This window comes from Agelaius tricolor, unplaced genomic scaffold (assembly GCF_023055355.1).
Source record: "Agelaius tricolor isolate 1412-34295 unplaced genomic scaffold, bAgeTri1.0.p SCAF_24, whole genome shotgun sequence".
Taxonomy (NCBI): Eukaryota; Metazoa; Chordata; class Aves; order Passeriformes; family Icteridae; genus Agelaius; species Agelaius tricolor.
In genome coordinates, this window is record NW_027269284.1 from 4,746,138 (window position 1) to 4,766,433 (window position 20,296).

At 38.1% G+C, this 20,296-nt stretch overlaps 1 protein-coding gene across 3 annotated transcripts in view; it reads left to right on the forward strand.

Annotated features, from left to right (window-relative positions):
• The window catches only part of MAEA (macrophage erythroblast attacher, E3 ubiquitin ligase), a 49,515-nt gene extending 29,985 nt beyond the window's left edge, over positions 1–19,530 (forward strand). For all 3 annotated transcript variants that reach the window (XM_071447450.1, XM_071447451.1, XM_071447452.1), the window contains exons 4-9: positions 4,897–5,019; positions 7,945–8,021; positions 13,954–14,062; positions 16,922–17,055; positions 17,728–17,923; positions 18,325–19,530. In XM_071447450.1, the coding sequence (XP_071303551.1) occupies positions 4,897–5,019; positions 7,945–8,021; positions 13,954–14,062; positions 16,922–17,055; positions 17,728–17,923; positions 18,325–18,420 (735 nt within the window). In that variant the 3' untranslated portion in view covers positions 18,421–19,530. The remainder of the gene's footprint in view (positions 1–4,896; positions 5,020–7,944; positions 8,022–13,953; positions 14,063–16,921; positions 17,056–17,727; positions 17,924–18,324) is intronic.
• Positions 19,531–20,296: the final 766 nt, after the last annotated feature.

Genomic DNA, 20,296 nt, shown 5'->3' on the forward strand with positions numbered 1-20,296 from the left:
AATAGCTTATAGGAGATTTGAAAATATCAAGTATGGGGTGTTCTATTACCCATTTCTGGTTGGTTTTGAGCCCTGTTAAAAGATTCACATTTCTAATTGGAAATATTCTGGGAGTTAATACATAAATGTTCATATGAATTATAAGGGATTTTATCACACATTCCTTCTGATAGCTTTCCAGACTTGTGACTGGAGATCTCATAAAGTAAAAGTACTTCAGCTCATGTGCATAGTGAAGACCACTGGAGAGGAATGACTTGACTTGATTGCTCCAAATTTTAAAATGTTAGATAAAACTCCTCATGTGAACACTACATGGATTTCTGTAGTTATTTTACTACTGCAGAAAAGATGTTTTTGTTCTTTTTAAGTAATTTCACATATGATCTCATGCAAAGTTGCTATTTTTGTTGCATCTGGTGCTGAAAATTCTGAGCAGCTTTCCTGGTGAATTTAGAGCCACACATGTAGAGCTCTGGTTTTTTTCCAGGACATGCTGAATTCTCTTAATTGTGCACAGTCTAAAGTTACAGCCTTTGTTGGGCTTTAAATTCAGTTTAAATTCACATTTTCATATATATTTGCCAGTTTGGTTCACAACTTTATAATAGATGTAGCTGTGTTTAATTTTAAATTCATGTGAAGCTTATATATCTGCCAGTTAAACCAACTTACCTAACTGCCTTTATACATACTTTATCATTATTTCACAGCTATTATTCTTCACAATATTTTTGTGAATCACTTTTTCTTTTCTGTGACACAACCACTTAAATTCATTAAATCCTGGACCCATTTTCCTTGTTCTCTTAGTTTTGGTGCTTCAGACGAGTGTTCATTTTTGCTGCAGTCTTTCTCTCCAGTGAGGACAGGCCCTGCTGAGGAGGGCACCCTGGCAAGGAGAGAGCCGGGCCCGTGAGAGCTTGGGCCCATGAGAGCTTGGGCCCATGAGAGCTTGGCCCATGAGAGCTGGGGCCCATGAGAGCTTGGGCCCATGAGAGCTTGGGCCCATGAGAGCTGGGCCCATGAGAGCTGGGCCCATGAGAGCTGGGCCCATGAGAGCTGGGGCCCATGAGAGCTGGGGCCCATGAGAGCTGGGGCCCATGAGAGCTGGGCCCGTGAGAGCTGGGCCCGTGAGAGCCGGGGGCCGTGAGAGCCGGGGGCCGTGAGAGCCGGGGGCCGTGAGAGCCGGGGGCCGTGAGAGCCGGGGGCCGTGAGAGCCGGGGCCCATGAGAGCTGGGCCCGTGAGAGCTGGGCCCGTGAGAGCTTGAGCCCATGAGAGCTGGGCCCATGAGAGCTTGGGCCCGTGAGAGCCGGGCCCATGAGAGCTGGGGCCCATGAGAGCTTGGGCCCATGAGAGCTTGGGCCCATGAGAGCTAGGCCCATGAGAGCTCAGCCCATCAGCTCCTGCTCCCACTCAGCAGAGAGTCCAGAAGCTGTTCAGAGGAGGGGATGTGCATAAACGTGCTTGGGATGTTCTTACTGAGAACCCATCTGAGCAAATGGGATCCAGCTTTTATGTTGGCCAGGAGTATGTATCTAGTAATCATCATCATAAAGCATCCTTATTCCTCACAGTATTTTATACCTAATAATTGGAGTTCTGTACAGAATCATAGGGTTGGTAACCTCTCTCCCTGGAGGCACTTGCAGCTTAAAAAGAAGCAGTGATATTTTAAAAGCTATATATATGTAAATCAGGCAGAGCACAGGGTGATGGATAGCTGTATTCTTGTTTAAATAAGTATCTCTGCTTTCACTAAAGTGACTTCAGCCTTCATGTGCAGTTTTCTCTAATAATAAATGTCTTTCTCTGGAGTTTTCACTGTTGTAATGGAATTAAATAGTTCTTTTATGATGAAGTTCACCCAGTGTTGAGATAGTTACCCTAGTAAAACCTGGTTAGTGACTGTTGTACAGAAGGGAAAGTTAGTTCACTTTAGTCCAATACCAGTTTTTTAAAGCAGAAATTATAAAATCCATGTGGCACTCCCTGGTTTGTACTGTGCTCTCCCCTTGAGTGTCTGGATAATTGTTGCTAATACTTAATGGAGTGTATTCTCCTCCTTGAGACATTTTGTACTGAAAAAACACAGTACAGTTGTAAAATTAAATGGAAGTTTCATGTAAATCATTCTTCCTGTCCAACCTCAGGTATTGTGCATTTGTAATCAAGTGATTTAGGCCAAGTTGTGACAAGGCACAGGAGGCTGGAAATCTGTGCTAAGAGTTATGGTTTGATCCAGCACTGAAATGATCAGTGTGTGGGGTAGGGTTCTCCTGAGTTCTGCAGCACTGGCAGGAAAGTATTGCAGCCCCAGTTTCAGTGTGAAAGCTGAAAGTGTGAAATGAAGGGAGATGTTACTGTTATAAAGAGGGTAATTAAAGAGTTTAGAATTCCTTTTTAGTTTATATACAAGTCAGAAAACATTTGCAATGGTGCTGAATACTGTGTCATTTCAAAGGGGAGCGTGTGGCAACAGATTTCTTGCTTCTGCTTTTCCTGCACCTGCAAAATCAAGTGGCAGTATTTCTCTAAAATTGTGTATTTACATTTACTCAATTTTATATGTAAATTGTATAACAGAGGTACTTTGTAGCAGCCTGTGAAATCTTAATCCTGTTTTAGGAGCTGAGAAAGACAATGTGTCTGTGTGGTCTGCAGCCTGTACATCTTGGAATTGCAGAATACTTTCAGAAAGTTACTCAGGATTGGGGTCTTAAAAGGGATTTTTTGACTGGAACATGAGACACTTGTTACAAATGCTAAACTGGTTCCTCCCCATCCAAGATGAGGCAGACAAGTTTGCTCCTGACTGGGCTGTGTAGCAGAGCTGGGCTAGTTTTGATAAATCCTCCTTTCTTCTGTTTCCTTAGTCCTAGCTAAGGAAGAAGCAACAAGAGCAGGCACTACCAGGAAAGATAGGAAAGTATGATTGGATTAAAAAAGCAAACCTGTGTGGCATGTGGGGTTTTTAAAGGTTTATTGCCTAATTGTATCTTAGTATTTTTGTAGTAATCAGTCTGCATGATTAAGACTTCTAACTACTTCTAATCAAATGCAAAAGCTATTCCTGTCTCTACAAAAGGATTTCTTAATGCCTTTTTTATATTGTTCCTTAACTTTCTATCAAGTCAACAGAGAAGAAAATCCTATTTCTTGATGCCATTTAAATGTAATTGTTGGTTCTGAAAGAAACTCTTTTAATTTAAAATGTTCTCCTCTGTTTTCTGGATACATACTGCCTATTTAATAGAGAAGGCTGCCAAGCTTTGACTTCTTTTGGCAGCCACGAATCTAATTAGCATTTCTGTTACATAGAACCTGTTTCATTTTAAATTTTCAAATGCAATGTAGAAATTCTCTTTTTATTTAAGAGTTTTTTCTCCCTCAGCAGCAATTGCAGTCTTTTTGCTCATAGTAGGGAGCTGCTATACCAACACCTGATTGATAAATACAGATAGCTGGGATTCTCTTACCAGCTCATGGGCTTATAACAAATGCTGCCCTTATGCTTTGTTTTTTTTGTAATGAAGCTTAAACTATAAAAAACTAACAAATGAGATTAAACCACTGATTTGTTTCTGCTTAGCACATCCAGCCCTTTTTTTGATGTAAAAGCCAATGCTTTTGTTTTAATTTGGTGTAAAACCAAATGCTGTTCACTAAGAGAGCACATAGCTCAAATAAGCTTGAGGAGATACATGGAGATGTTATTGTTTGTAACTTCAGTGGAATTGTCTTTGCACTCAGCAGCTGTATGGAAGGCAAGCAGGATAATTCATATGACTGCATTATGTGTTAAGCTACTTACACAGATGAGTTAATGGGCAAGAAGTTTTTAAATGGTCACCTTATCATGCACAGGGGAGTAATGCACTTTCTTTCCACTTGAGCATATCATCAGGAAAACTTCAGCCCAGCAAAAAGATTCTTCTCATGTTCTTGTAGGAATACTTTAAAAAATACTGTTGTGGAATGGGTTGGCATTCTTTCAGTCCATTTGCCAGCACATTGATAAAATAGATAATTTTTTTTCAACCCTAAGGGTATGGAAAGAGCCCATTAAAGTCCAATCTCAGTGTTGTTCTGTAAACTTGTAGCTGTCTGAATTCTGAGCTCAGTGTGACTTACCTGGATTTGATACCAGTAGAGCTGCAGGAGGCCCTTTATTCTTTTGATGGTAAATGGTTTTGTTGGTCATACAACCTACAAAATAAATGTTAATGTTTTGGTTTTCAAATTCAAATAATGAGAGAAAGATTTAGTAAAAGCTGCAAGCTTTGCTGCAGTTTAGAAATACATGTGGCTTGTGTAAATTTCTGTAAATAACCATTCTGATAACCCTAACATGATTTAGTTCACTTTCCCAATAGTATTAGACTTCCTGTATTTATAAGGAAAAGCTGGCTAATGAAATGCCAGATGTGAATGTGCTATATAGCTGATGCTAGTTCTGGTTTTCAGCTTTTCCTTTTGGAAAGTAGAACTTCTAAGATGAAGTATATTCAGCTGTTCTGACAGATTAAAATGCCATCTATTTCTGAGAGTGGTTTTGTTCACTAGAGCTATGGTAATATTTGTGATATTAAGCATGTCAATTTTAAAAAAGTCTGCAAGACTTCTAGGTTTAATCTTTGTTTTCTTTTTTCTTTTTTTTTTGTTTTGTTCTAGTTCTGTTATGTAACTAGACTCAGAGGTCTGTTGTCACTATCAGAACAGTCCAGTCCATGGAAATATCCTGTAATGTCTTTTTTGCAAAGTACAATTCTAAAATCCAGAAGTCTTGAGAACAAATTCTTTTGTATCTCTGTATTCCAGCTCAGTTGAAGAATTGTTGTGTAAAGTATGAGTACAACTTAACAACACCTTCCTTCCTTTTTTGTTTTTTGAAGGATTTGGTAAATATTGAGATGTTTTTGACTGCTAAAGAAGTGGAAGAGTCATTGGAAAGACAAGAGACTATGACTTGTTTGGCTTGGTGTCATGACAACAAATCCAGACTCAGAAAAATGAAGGTATGAAAATACAACATTTTGCTTCATCTGTTGTCTAAACTACATGGATGCTGGATGTGGTCAGTATGTTTTAAATTACAGGTCTTGTCTAAAAGTAAGGACAGTAAGTATAAAATGTTCTTACAAGGCATAGGTAGTTGGTCCTAAATAGGCTCACAAATGGCAGACCTGGAAGGGAGTGATAGGTCATCTTCTGGATTCAGTGTTGTCTCAACAAATTGTACTCAAATAAAATACCATACTCAGTTGGGTTTAGTGTAATTTGAAAACAAAGGCAGAAATATGTAGTGTCTCTATGCACATAAACTGAAATTTATAATTCTGTGCATCCTGCTGAGACTTTAACTCTTAAGAATGAAATTAGGTGAAATTAATTGGTAATCTCTGCTCTCACGTTTAAAATTTCTGAGAGAAATTTGATGCAGATTTTAGTCTTAGTAATTTTTAACTCTTGAATATAAGAGGACAGAACTTGAGAGTAAAGAATTCACTTGCTGTGAGTAAATGCAGAAACAAAAGTTGGAATCTAATCAAGCAATGAACACAAAAAGTCTTCCTCAAGCCATCGAGTACCATGAGCTGAACATGCTGTGTACTTGTTGCTCTGCAGTCCACTTAAATTTCCTTGTGTCTTAAATTATGCATTTCAAAACATGCTGTAATCTTTATAGGGCTTGCAGAAATCTGGTTTTAACTGATATTTACCAAAATCCCTGCCTCCCTTAAAGAAGTTTTTATCTTATGTTTTTAAACTAAGTGCTTTCTTTAACCAAAAATGTTTGAGTGCACTTAACAATAAACAAGGAGTGACATTCTCTGTCACTCAGGGGCACCAAACTGAGAACGAGCCAGACACAGGATGCAAAAGTCAATTGGGCAGTGATTACTCTAGAAAAAATGATGGTCTTGTTATGGAAACCATTAAAGGAAAACCAGAATTGGTATGTAAACCACATTGCATAATTATACTGCTAAAAAAATCCCCCTTGTGTAATCTTAAAATGTTAAATAATACAAGACATATAATCTGAATGTTTTACTTTTTCATCACCAATTTTCAACAAGCAGCAAATAAGGAAGACTCTTCCCCATCCTTTTTTTGAAAAACAAAATACAACAAAAATCTATTTCTGCAAGCCCTATGCTTTTTTCGTTTTCTTTTTTTGTTTCTTTTTTAAGCAAACAAAAACCAAAGCTAAGGCTGTGAAAGATCAGAGTTGGAAGAAGAGAAATTCCTATACTTCTTTTTGAAACACAAACATTTCTGCTGCTTCTAGTTGCTTAGCTACTCATCACTGTTCATGTTCTCAAGTCCCAGCCACCACCTACCTGAACACAAGCCTTATCTAAAATCTAAACTGTTTGGTGGCCTGGGAAAGCAGTCATGTAATCTTTACAGATGTGAGCTATCTGAAATCTTGTGAAGAGCTGCTGTGGGATTGTTTGAAGGTACACAGAGTTGGAATATGCATCATCTGATTGTCCAGGACTCTCTGCTGCTAGTTACACTTGTCTGCAGAACCCCTGGGGCCATTGGCTTGCACCTTACTTGAAAATTCATTTGTTTGACATGGGGGTTTTGCTATGGAAACATCCTAGCAAAAGAGGAAGCTCTGGGATCTAGTATCATTAACAATTAAAAAGCTTGATCAGATTTTTAGTAGAAACAAGCTTATTTAAAATTCTAGATGAGGAGTTTTGTAGATTTGGTTACCAAGGTATTTTGAAATAGTCCTATTGAAAAGCTCAAGAGGAGAAATTTTGATTTTCTACTAAATCTGGGCTTGAATATAGAAAAATGCATATTTGGAAAATATTTTTTTCTGTTCCTTAAACAGGTTCATTTTAACATATGAAAGAATGCATCATTTTTATGTTCAAATGACTTATGTTTTAAATCTTAAATGAGCAGTTGTTGCAATGTGTGCATTAGTCACTTGAGGCAGCTAACTGATAGAAATTTGGAGTTGCTCAAATTCCTGCTGAAGACACTGAGGAATTTTGATGTGTCTGTGTTGATGGACAATAAACAAAAGGCAACTATTCATTAGAAACATGGTTGAAGAAAAAACACTCAGCAAGTGGAGTAGAGGAACACAGGGAATAGAGTTCTTTACATGATTCAGAGCACTTTGGGGTTTCATTATTTTCAGAAGGTAATAAAACAGTTGACTGTGTCCCTATAAAGAAGCATAGTGATTTGTTCTTTTATGGGGGAAGATCTTTTTCTTTTTAATTCCACATATTCAAAGTTTTTTTATAGATTTTGTGAACTGGTGATGGAATTTGATTTAAAGGGACACTCTCAACTTCATTAGGCTTCAGATTTTACCTTTTTCCATAAACAGGTAAATACCACTTGGTTTTGTTGTTTGAGACTTGTTTCCAGCATGGCTTTTAGATGTTTGACAAGAGGAGTGGGATAGAAGCTTGAAGAAAGGCAGGGAGGGAATTGCAGCAACTTAAACTTTGTGCTGGTTTTTGTTAATACTGGGGTTTTTCAAAAGACATTCAAAGGCTTGATTCTTCCTTGCAGTCTTCTGGGTAGACCTGTCTAAATTAGCACATAGCCCCAGACTCCTGCTGACTCTACTACTTTAAATTGTGAGAAAGTGCAAGGAAACCACCTATTACTCTCATTTGTGTCTCAGGTAACAAGGCTTTCAGTCATTAGGAAAAAGTTCATCCCTGCTGAAGTTTTACAGGAGGCAAGAGGAGGAGGATTTTGTTTGCTTTTATGGAATTCTGTGCTGATCTTGTCTGTAGAGTCAGCATTTCAACTTTTTTTGCATGAATGCCTAAAAGCAAGCAAACCAGGTTGCATGTTATTAACACTCTGTTGTTTGTTGTGCACACACAGTCGTTAACAAACCATGCGGTGCAGCTTTGGCACCATCTAAGACCCTGTCTTGTCTTTCATCTCAGAGCTGTCTGGAGTTCAGCCTAAGGATTCAGGAATTCATTGAACTCATTCGACAGAACAAGAGACTGGATGCTGTGAGGTATGAAATTAGGATGCTTTCCAAACAGTTTTCTTAACAAGATGGTATTATGCTTCATTAGAAGCATGTGATTATTGTTGCAACACCCAGAAGCCATGTAAAGCCTTGAAGGGTCTCCCCTGGTATTGTCATCAGTCTTTGGATTTAAGCTGGGCTTGGACTTTCTTTAAAGGCAAAGTGTCATTCCACAGATGCACCTTCTTAAAGAATTGGTGTTGTCCCTGAAACTCTGTATCTTATTCTTTAAAATCAAGGTTTAGAAAATTAACCTGTTTTAAAAATAAAATGGATTTTCTGGTAGCATATAGTGTAACATATAAATACAAATTCATCCTTAACTAATTTTCAGGAGGTACAGCTGGCTTCTCATGGCAATTCATTACAGTTTTAATTACCAGAAATACAAAAAGGTTAATGAAGCCTTCATCTAAAGCTTTAACATTTCAATTTTGACTGATTCTGCTTTGCTGTCTTATTCAACTTTTTGTTCTGCAAGTTACCTGCAAGGCCATGTTCACCCCTGCATTGATGCCTAATTTAGAGTTCTGTATGGTTGTGGGTGGGAGAGGGATGAGCTGTGTTAGGTTTTCCTCACTCCATTCTTCTGGCTCCAAATGAGGAAACCAAGTCAATATCAATTTTTACCTGTTGTGAAGTAGTTCAGTGGGGAGTACAGAGAGAAAGCAACAATGCCCAGTGGGGTTGTGAATCAGTGCCAGAAGTGCAGTCACACCTCAGCACTGCCTGACTTAACCACCAGAGAGTTTTTTGACAATGCTTTCAGTACCAGCACTTGAAGCAATTTATACATCCAAGTTAATGGTCCTGATTGAAGGTGGAATAATGTTCCAGGATAACACTAGTCTTGCTGAAATAAGTAGAATTTTGGTACTGGGACAAAGAAATGCATTGATACTTTGATAAGCAATGACCTTGCCAGCACCAAAGAACAGTGCAGGTGGCAGAGCTACTGGAGCTTACATGTGCACAAGGGAGGGAGAACTCTCAGCAGGTTCTGTTTTGTAAGAATATTTAAACCTAAAGAGAGGTGAGAAGTTCATGGCCCAACCTGAAGCTTTGCTGATAAATCCTGATAAGAACACTGTTGCCACATAATGTTTCTGTGTTAAGGAAGTTGCAAGTTCTGCTGCCTTTAAACCCAAACTAGGTACTTCAGAAACTGAAACTTGTATTTGTGGCAGAGCTGATTTTTTGGTCAGAGCAGCACAGAGGTACAGAAAACTACCATAATGTATTCACAGACTGAAAACATTCTAGCATATTCCCAAATCTAGATGGAGAAGCTCTCCTGCAGGGCACAGTTTTAGGGTTATTTTCAGGGTTTATTTCTAATTTCATTCAGATGCATGGCTTGCTTTGAGCTAATATCATTCCTACTTTGCCCTACTTGCACTTAAATCATCTTTGCTCTGGTCCCAGCCAATGCAAATGTGCAATCTGATAAATTCCAGCTAATTTTCATGTTAATAATTAAAACCAAACATAATTAAAAACAAAACCTACAAGCTAGCATTTAGATATGTGCACTTACCCTTTGATAGAGTTATCAAATCCTAAGGAATTGTCAAGTACTTAAGAAAAGGATGAAAGAGACTCAACTCCATTATCTGTCTTGTGAAGCCCATGGTGCTCTTTATACCAAATGAATACTGTGCCTTTAGCTTTATTCTCAGTTTGTTTCTTTGCCAAGTGTGCAGTCATGCATCTTAACAATGAGTAGTCCATGCTCTAAAAACTATTTTCTTTGAGCTACAGCTTCCTTATGTAGCTTGGAAACTAGAGGGCAGGCACAGAGCTGGAATAAGGAAATAGGCTGAGAACTGGGACAAAGCAGATAAGGTCCTTCTGTATTTTATTGTTAATGGATATTTATTTCCCTCTCATCCCTTTTCCACATCAGAAGTGGTAAAATTTGCAAGCTGTCAGCCCTCAAGAGGACACAGCATGCATTGTGTGGAATAACCTGTGTGAGGTTTACAACTTAAAGCTCCTGTCTATATGGCAAACAAGGCATCCATACTGAGTGCTGTTGGGGTGAAGTGTGTATGTTCCATGTACCTGCTGAAATTCAGGGCTGGCATACATTTTACACTTGGCAATTATAGGTTGCCACTCATGGCAGTGCTGCTTTAACTTCATAACCAATTCTAAAAGGAAAAGGAGCTGTGGAAGTCTTTCTGTATCTTAACTGACTCCTTTCTAGGAGGATGAGTTTTGATTATTTTGTACATTCAGACTTCAGCATATCAGTGCTTCCTGTCAATAATGTGGCTTAAAAACTGTAAGTTTTTACCATTGCATTCTACTTTGTTTCAAAGTAAATAAGTAATGAATAAGGGAGTACCTTTGGGGAGGCGTGGCATAAATCTCATTGCTTCTAGCAAACCCTTGCAACTTGTGGTTTTATTAGCTTGCTTCTGTTAAGTGCCTGCAGCAGGATTCTTTCAGTATTGTGTCTGTGGTGCAATAAATAGGTCAGGCATCCATTAGAAAGCAGAGAAAGAGGCTGTTTACCAAGGAGTTTCCTGTATGAGTGGAACTGGGGGAACTGACATTTTGTTAAAACGCAGCTGGTGTTTAAATAAGTTTGAAAGCTTTTGCTGCCTGCTGAGAACCTCTGAAGTGACATTGCTTTTACATTAAAATTGATGTGAACCTTAAAATTATACATCTTATTTAATAAGTGTAGCTTTTTAGAATGAGTACAAACAGACTTTCCTCTAAGGTACCTTATCAGAGTAGCCTTGAAAGTGCAAGTTTCAAGAATGTAAAAAACTGTTCTTGAATACAAAGAGTAAATCTCTTAACCTTAAAAATAACACATTTTTTTGCCTAGTATCATTAGCCTTTAACTCTCAGTCTCTAGGGCTTTTTTGTCAAATTTATACCTACTAAAGTAACAATGAATGACTGATGACACCAATTTCACACTTTTGGAGCTCTCTCTAATTTCATTCTGGGAAATCTGACAGCATTTTGATATTTTGCTCTTATGCAATGCCAGAGATACACAAAGCTCTCAGCTAAAAGCTTAACAAAACATCATGTGCACTTCTTGTTCTGGGAATACAAAGGACAAAAAGGAGTAAATAATAGCTGATGGTGGGGAAAATGGCTACAGTCTATCATTTTAGTCAACTTCCCTCCTACAAGAATGAATGAAAAGTATTTTTTTTAGTGGGGTGCAGTTGAACAGGGGTATAAATGTACTTTTGAGCCATTTGAGTATAAATTCTGCTGGTTGTTATAAGGGTTCCACATAAAGGTATTCAGGCATTGCCCAAAAAACTGAGTAGAAACAAGTCCCTTCTTGGTAACACCTTATATTAGTGTTCAGTTACTGCTACTGCCCAATAAATGTTTGTTTTTATCTTGAGGCACATGTAGACATATAAGCTGGACATTGCAAATGTGGATCCTTTTGTAACAATTTAGTGAACTGTAGGTCTTCAAGTCTTTGTAAATATTTGTCAAGTACAATATGTCAGCTGTACCTGTGTGGGCTGGAGGGGCACACAAAAGATGATGAACTTTGTCCTTGCAGAGTTTACAGGATCATTCTGGGATTCGAAAAACAAAATTTTCTACCTATTACTTAGATCTGTCACAGGAATTTAGTGACTTCAGGGATGGTCTATTGTCAGGATTTAAAAAATATTTTCCTGGAAAATTCAGCCCCCTGCCTTAGCTATAGAGACTCATATGTGCTAATGGTGGTAAAAACATTGCAATTAAGCATTGTAATGTTCACATAGACCTCAGGAGCGAGCCAACACTTGCACAGAGATGGAATTAGCTGAATGACAAGGAAAGGGGTGAATAATGGCATGAGGGCAAATAAGGTATAATTCCACTGTTGTGCATTCCCAAGTAACTTACAGTGTCTTGCTTCCCAAAATAAAAAAGACTTGAGTGCTATGAATTAATGCATTTACTTCACCTTTGAAAGATACCTTGCTCCATTTTAACTTCTCAGTGGAGGGAGTTCAGCCATAGCATGCAGACCTTGAGCCTTGAGGGAAACCTTCCTTGGTTTTTGGGGGTTTTTTGGGGTTTTTTTTTGTTTTTTTGTAAAGAACAAAGTCAGGAGATAAAGACTAACACAAGGTCACTATAGAAAACCTAACTCATTGTGGCTGAACCCAAATCAGCCACCACATCCCAGTGTGTTCAGTACTTTGCACATGATGAAAGGCTGATGGCAGGGAGGAGAGCCTCAACCCTAACCAGGCTGTGCAAGCTGAAGTGTCACTTCTGTTTCACCATCACAGAAACAACTGCACTCTGATCAGTTTTTGTGAGAAGATTTTTTTCCCCTTTTTTTCTCTCATGCATGCACAGATAATCTCAGCTGGTAGAGCTGAATTTTTTTGTTTGCCTAATCTGTGTTTGCAAAAGCTCTCAATTTCATCTGCAGCTCTCCACAGTTGTTTTAGCTTTCTTCCAGTGTGTCCAGGCTGTCTCTTCTCTCAGGCCCAGGGGGTTTGTGCTTTTGCCCTCATAACAGTAATCACCTGAGGAACAATGTTTACATTCCTGAATTGCTCACCCAGCATAGGAAATTGGGTGGAAACATTCTGTCCTACATAACTTCCATTGCTTCCTGGCTTGGGTGGGAGAGGAAGTGGGAGTACTGAAACGCTGCTAAAGTGACTGTTCTCATGGTATTGATGACCTCAGTGTACTTGTCAAATTCAGAATTGAAAAAAAAAAAAAAAAAAACTTGCCTAGGTTCCTTGGTTTTGTTATTCAAGCCATGAAATGGGCATTTTGAAAATACTGTCTATTCCTAATAGTAATTTAGGAATTAATAAAAGACTCTTCAAAAGTTAAAAAAGAGTGAACTCTTAGTGGAGGACTTGAGAGATGACTTGGTATCTTCCCTGCAATACAAACTGTGCAGAAGTCACAGTGTAGGGAAAATTTTCTTACACTTATGCAATGCCAGGAATTCAGTGTAATGCTGGCTCCATACTGAGCCTGCTACATCTGTGCACCACTGAGAACAGGAGCTTTTAGCAGAAATGCTGAACCAAACACCCAGTTTAAATGCTGAAGGTCTTCCTGCACACCTCCACTCCAACTTGAGAATTACTGATCTTGGGAAGACTAGGCTGGGGAAACTTTCATATAGGCTTTTAAAGTAGTTCAATATCCTCATAAGCTGGTAATAATTTTGTGGTTTCATACTATTTCCTGAAAAATATTTGAATTTGTATCTTTTATTTAAATATGTTCCTGGTAATTCTGTCACTCATTTCAAATATCCAAGCTTTCAGTCATGTGTGTATCCCTTACGATCTGTATGTGTTAAAGTACAAAAATTTATACTGAAGTTCTAATAAATTTTTTATTTTCCTGGCTAAAAAAAGGTGCTCTTAACTAGGTGTTTTCTATTACATTGCCCTACAATTTCTTGTAGTCTGCACAGAAAGTGATACTGTCTTCAGGCCTATACCCCTGCCCCCAGAAAATCATTTATTCAAAATAAACATTGCAGTTATTTGAACACTCTTGATGTGTAATGGGTTGGAACAGCTGATTTTCAGCCTGCCTTTGTCTCACTTTTGAGTGCATGCCAGAGGAGTGTCATACACTGAGCCTGCATGAGCAGAGACATTTCTTCTAATAATCATTGTTTTAGTTCTAGGTGAGGCAAGACTTCACATTACCATAAAAAGATTCTGGTTTCTAAGAAATTCCAGTGTAAAAATACTAATTCTTAGTCATTCTTGCATTGCCATTTGCAGGATGTGTTTTTTCCAAGTCCTTTAAATGTACATAGAGCACTCTTGGAGTTCATATATTGAGAGCAGAATCTCTAGGTTTTCTCTGAAGTCTTCTATAATTAAGTGAATTTACTTGATTTGGGGACAAGGCTGTCTAATAAAGTATCAATTCTCTGTTTCAGACATGCAAGAAAGCACTTCAGTCAGGCTGAGGGGAGCCAGCTGGATGAGGTTCGACAGGTGATGGGAATGTTGGCCTTTCCTTCAGACACTCATATCTCTCCCTATAAGGTAACATTGAAATTCTGTGCTGCAACACAATATTAAAACAGATGTTTCAGTTCTTTTTTCAGCACAGGAAAATACATTGACAATATCAAGATAAAGGGTTTTTTTAAATTTTACTTCCTAAATTCCACCCTTTGTAAGAGTTCTTAATTTTAGTAACCAGTTCTTGTACATTAATCCAGAAAGTATTTGTATTGTTTCAGTTGGATTGTAACAGTAACATGGATTCACTGAGCTAGGCTTACCATAAACCCAGCATTAGAGATCTGTGGGGCTGGAAGCACAATAATTAAATGTACAGCAAGAGCAGAAGATGGAGAAGTACAAAGGAAAAAAAAAAAGAGAGTCTTGTTCAGCATACAAAACTATGGCTTTAATATACCAGCAGCAGTTCTTAATTCTACTTCTCACATTATTGTTGTTGCAGTGGTTGGGATGAAGAAATAAAGGATAATTTGAATGATGTGAAAGCAGTATTTTTCTTCCTTAAAATAAGTTTTCATTTATTTGGATTATGCAATTTAATGTAGATATTAGTGGTAATATCTAGATCTAAATTTAAATCAAGCAAAATTCCCAGATAGCTGTTTGTACAGACTTAGTTCTGTGGTCATGTGCCAATTCACTTCTTTTTAACTTGCCTTTGGAGGCAGAAGGTAGGGAAGAGCTGAGTTGTCAAAGCAAGACAAGATTTCCATGAAATGCCAAGCCAATATGTGGCAGTGCCAGTATAAACACATTTTCTAAACATGATGATGAAATCATGGTTTAACAAAACAACCACACCAAAAAAACCCTGAAACGAACAGCTCACAGAATCAATATGAGTTTCTTTGCTCATCCCAGAGTCCTGGAAGGATCCTGGTATTTTACATGCTAGATTTGATCTAAGTTATGAATGTAAATGATAGATGTGTTAGAAGACTTGGCTGTAAGATAGAATTTATCAATATTTTAGTAGTTAGAAAGAAATAGGAAATAAGAATCCTGTATTTTATTCTAAGGGCTGGTTTGGATGGAGTGTTTCAATGAGGGAGAACAAGGAGAAATAGCGGGGATTGTTCCACATACAACCATACAATGAAAGCAAATTCCCTAGTACTTATGGATATGACTTAAAACATTCTAGCTTATGGAAGTTAAGTTTTGAATTCTCTAATAATTACCTAGTTCACCACAATTACAGCACATGGTTGTTTGGAGTTACCTTTAGTATCTTGACTGTGAGTTCTGTGCATAAATGGCTTCCTAAAATGCCTTTTAAGTAAATTATTTTTAAATCTCTGACAAAGTTTGTGAGATCATATCTCTAACCAACTGATTTTTATTATTCCAAGGAAAGAAGCATCCTCTATAACCAATGAACTAGAACTTTCTCTGGCTTTTCCTCTGTCAGGATTTTAAGGAAAACATTCACTGTTGTGGCAGAACAAGCTGTTTTCTTTGATATCTGTTGAACAATCTTATGTTCCTTTGCCTTCCACTAGACCAGATTTCTTGGAGCCCAATCCAGCCTGGTCTCCAACAGTAGAATCATTGAACTGTAAAGGATGGAAAAGGTCTCTGAGATCATCCAGTCCACCCATCAACCCAGAGTCACCACTAAACCATGTCCTTATCTGCCCTGTCCCCACATGGTTTTTCTGCAGGCTAAACCCCCCCAGCTCCCTCAGTTGCTCCTCTTCAGATTCTTCCCCAGCTCTGTGCCCTGCTCTGGAGCCACTCCAGCCCCTCAATGTCCTTGTGAGGGGCCCACAACTGAACACAGGACTTGAGGTGTGGCCTCAGCAGTGCAAAGTTCTACAGATGGCACATCCACAGCCTCTCTGGCAGCCTGGTCCAGTGTCTGACCCCCCTGACAACAAAAAGCTTCTTGCTAATGCCCAGTCTAACCCTGCTTTCTTTCTGTTTGAAGCCATTCACTCCCCTTGTCCTGTCACTCCATGGCCTTGTCACAAGTCCCTCTCCAGAGCTTGTGTAGCACCTTTAGGTGCTGTAAGGTGTCCCCAGATTGTTTCTCCTAGTTCCCTCAAAGTGTAGCATGCAGAGTTTGCAATACAATCAGTATAGTATCTATATGATAAATATTATATAAAGGTAAATAAATATTGTCACTCCTCCTGACCAAAGTGCAGGTTATGGATACAAAGGATAACAAAGAAAGGATTAGGTGCCTGCCTGTATAGATGACACTCAGTATATTTTCAAAGGATCTTCTCTTCTTACATGATTCTTCAACAGCATTGCTTTTAAAACCCAATGTATCCTTGAACTGTGGGTTTAGTTCTTACTTCCATGAAAAGAAAAATCCTGACTTTTTGGTAACACAGCATTTTAAAGAATTTTGTCTCTAAATGAGTATCTTATGCAAGCTCTCTCTAACCTGGGGTTGTGGCAGCTTCTTCAAATTGACGTCTTTTTACAAAATTCTGTAAATATTATGTACTGTAATTGACTATCAGCAGAATTAGCCTGCCTTAAGTTAAAAAACACTTCTGACTTTTTGATATTAATGGTTCAGAGGCTGTAGAAGAAACATTCCACAGTACTAATGTTGTTTCCTATGTAGTCCAGCATTCTGAGAAACTAAATGGAAGAAGTACCCTCACCAGGATTTGCATATCTTGATTAGAACATTTTGTACATGACTGAGATTGAATATTGCTCCAGCTATTTCAAATAATACTTGTTTTAATAAAGAAGTGTTAAAAGGTACTTTTTAAACACTATGTATTGGGATGGCCACTTCTGGTTTGTGATGGGTTTGCACAAGTGAGTTTGGCACAACTTGTCACTCCCAGGCTTTTGCTCCCTGGGACAATTGGATTGAAAGCAACTTATAGTTGTGTTGTTTTTTAACAGGATCTCTTGGACCCTGCTCGATGGAGAATGCTGATCCAACAGTTCAGATATGATAACTACAGACTACATCAGCTGGGAAACAATTCTGTTTTTACTATAACACTCCAGGCAGGCCTTTCAGCTATAAAAACACCGTATCCTTTAAAGCAGATATTACTGGGAGTGAAAAAAAAGCCATGTGGGGGTTTATTTTTGGTTTCTGGAGGCTTTTCAGAGAGCTCAAATAAGAAATGTGACACTTCAATATTTTTGCTCGTCAGTTGTTTAAATGGAGTATAAATTGGTCACTATTAAATTAAGGGGAGATTATAATTAAGAGCATTATGGTTTTTAAAAAGGGCATGCCCAAACAAAAATTTTAAGGTAAAATGTAACATTGTGTTTGGTTTGGCTGTCTTTTCATGTCTGAAATTATGAATATGCCTGCAAGGGTTACTGAGCTGGGTCAAAATTACTGGTTTTTAAGCACTTTAGCACAAATTTACCTACCAGGTTTTATGTGAATATTCAAAAATAGCTGCATCTTTTGAAACTTCATTGGGTTTGTTGGGCTGGAGAAGGGCTGGTGCTGCTGGAGTGCTGCACCTCAGAAGCTGTACCTGTTCCAGGCAACTCTTGTTCCTTGAAACAGAGCAAACCCTTGATTCTTTTGTGTGGACATTAGACTTGAGTTAAATGTCCTTTTGCACTCTGTCACCTGGGCTCTGCTGGCACAGCTGATAATCTTCTAATTTTAAGGTTTCCCATACAATAGGAAGCTAATTATGGTTTCATGTGGTGATTGTTCCCTAACTTGCTGCTAACAGACAGTGTTATAAAGAGGATGGGAGCTCAAAAAACCCCGACTGCCCTGTGTGTAGCAAATCCCTGAACAAGCTGGCTCAGCCCCTGCCCATGGCACATTGTGCCAACTCCCGACTAGTCTGCAAGATTTCAGGGGATGTAATGAACGAAAATAATCCTCCTATGATGTTACCAAATGGATATGTCTATGGATACAATGTAAGTGTTGCAGTCATTGATTTGCTGAAGGCTAAAATAGCAGCTGCTAGAATAATTTGCTAGATCAAAATAAGAGCTTTATAAACTCAGAAGCTGGAAGAATACTTCTTGCAGTAATGGTTTTTTTTAAGGACTGTATATTTAGCTGCTTAAATTGGTCTTAATGAAGATATATTAATGGTCACATACCTAACTGTGTGAATTTATAACACGAGATCAAATGTCATTGGAAATCTTTCCCTCCAGAGAGCAATAATGTAGAATAAGTAACTTCTGGGGGCAAAGATGTTTTGACCTCAGACCACAACATTTTTTTAAATTAAAAGTTCATTTCCTAAACAGCTCAATAGTGCTTTGAATTACTGTTGTGAATATTATCTTTTGCCTTCCCTCTTTTTCAGTCTCTGCTTTCTATTCGTCAAGATGACAAAGTAATTTGCCCAAGAACCAAAGAAGTCTTCAACTTCTCACAAGCTGAGAAAGTCTACATCATGTAGGTCTGTAAACCACAGGATGAAGTGCCGCTGGAATTTTGACACAGTGTATCTTGGCATACCCTGTAAAGGGGGGGGCCTTAATGTGTGGCAAAGAAGCAAAAGCTGCCACCTTGGGGGGAGCAGACCTGTCGGTGGCATTATTGTTTCTTGCGACCAAAGATCAATGAGCAACAATAAACACTCTTGAAAGGAAAGAAAAAAAAAAAAAAAGAGAGGAATTATGACTTAAGTTTGTACTTGAATAAAATACACAAAAACAAATTTTGATTGTTAAGGTTTTGTAACATAAGGTTAAAAAATTGGACTCTTCTCAAAGAAAAGTACTTTCATCTTCTAAAGGATAGCTTTCTTTAAAGATGGACACTTGCACTGGGGGAAAACTTAGAACAGATTTGAAATTAAATCCATTTTTCTTCCCTCTTTTTCACAATTGTCCAAGACCCTTTTGTTATCAATGATCTCAGTACTACCAACGTGTTCTCCTTTAAGCTCCTCTTTGCCTTCTTTATGATCCTCTGGTGAAGTAATCCTGAACATGAATGATGTAACTTATTTCCATGGGAAGATATTTTTGATGTCTTTGACATGAGGTGGCTTCTCTGGAGGATCAAATAGGGACTGGTTTCAAGGAGTATGAAGTCTTTTTCCAAACCCAAATATTTTAAGGAGGTTGCATAAGTATCAAGAAGAACTGAGAACATTTCAGGCAAAATCCAATGCTTGTTTAAATGTTCTTTTTCCAGTCTACCATAGTGTTAAAGTCCTTCTAAAGTTATTAGTTATGTGCATAGGGTTCAATATGAAATCATTAGTGCTACTGCCTTATTTCTTGCTTTGAGAATGTACTCACATGACAATGAGCTGGTATTCTTAAGTGTTGGGCAAAGTTTCTGAAGATGCCTTGCAGGATGATTACATAATTTTAGGGTCTAAATAGTATTCATTACTGAAACTAATAGTTCAATTTTAACAACTGCAGAACACATCCTTATGACTTTTCAAAAGAATTAAACCATTGTAGTTTAAACAAAACCATATTGTAGAGGTTTGTATTTAGCGCTTATTTTTGCATGTTGATGTTGATTAGCTAATAAAAGATTGTAAATGTAAGACATGTTAATAAAAATTGTTTTCCATTTCTTGATTATATAAAATTAGAAAGCTGTTTTGTGTTTAAATGTAAAAAGAATTAACTCTCAGTGGCTTCTCTTCAACAGAGTGGAACTTCCACGTATTGGTTTTTAGTGTTCTGCAAGATTTAAAAGAGAAAGAAGAAAACTAACAACACACATGCATACAAAAAGCCAAACCAAAAAACCCCAAACATTCCCCAGTAAACCAAAAAGAAATGCCATACAGCAACCATAAATGTCATTCTTCAGAGCATTTCAGTCAAATAGGTATTTTTGGTTTAAACTTTTCATATATGGACAGTATACTCCAGGGTTTTTTCTGTCTCTTCTAGAACACTGCCTCTCACTGTCCTAGAGCCTTCCTGTTAATAAAATGTTGTGGATGTTGGGTGTGGGTTTTCATGCTTTAAAGAATGCTAACAAAGCACAGACAAAGGACCACAACTTCTTTTCACGTTCAACACTTAAAGGTCACAGATATTGCTAAACTGCTGGTACTAGCCACTATGAAACTGTAAATACAGGAAATTTCCAGGGAGGTGTGTCTGAAAAGGTTCCATTTTCAGTGGGCATCAATTCCTGATGCTTCAGAACAGGTGTGTCTGGACCACTGCAGTGCTGCCAGTTTGGCACGGGCCACTGCTCTGCACTCCCTGCTGCAAAGAAAGGGTCTGTTCTCTGGGCACTTTCTGAAGTGGCAGATTTAATGATTCCTTAGAACAAGTGCAATGTACCAAGAGTAG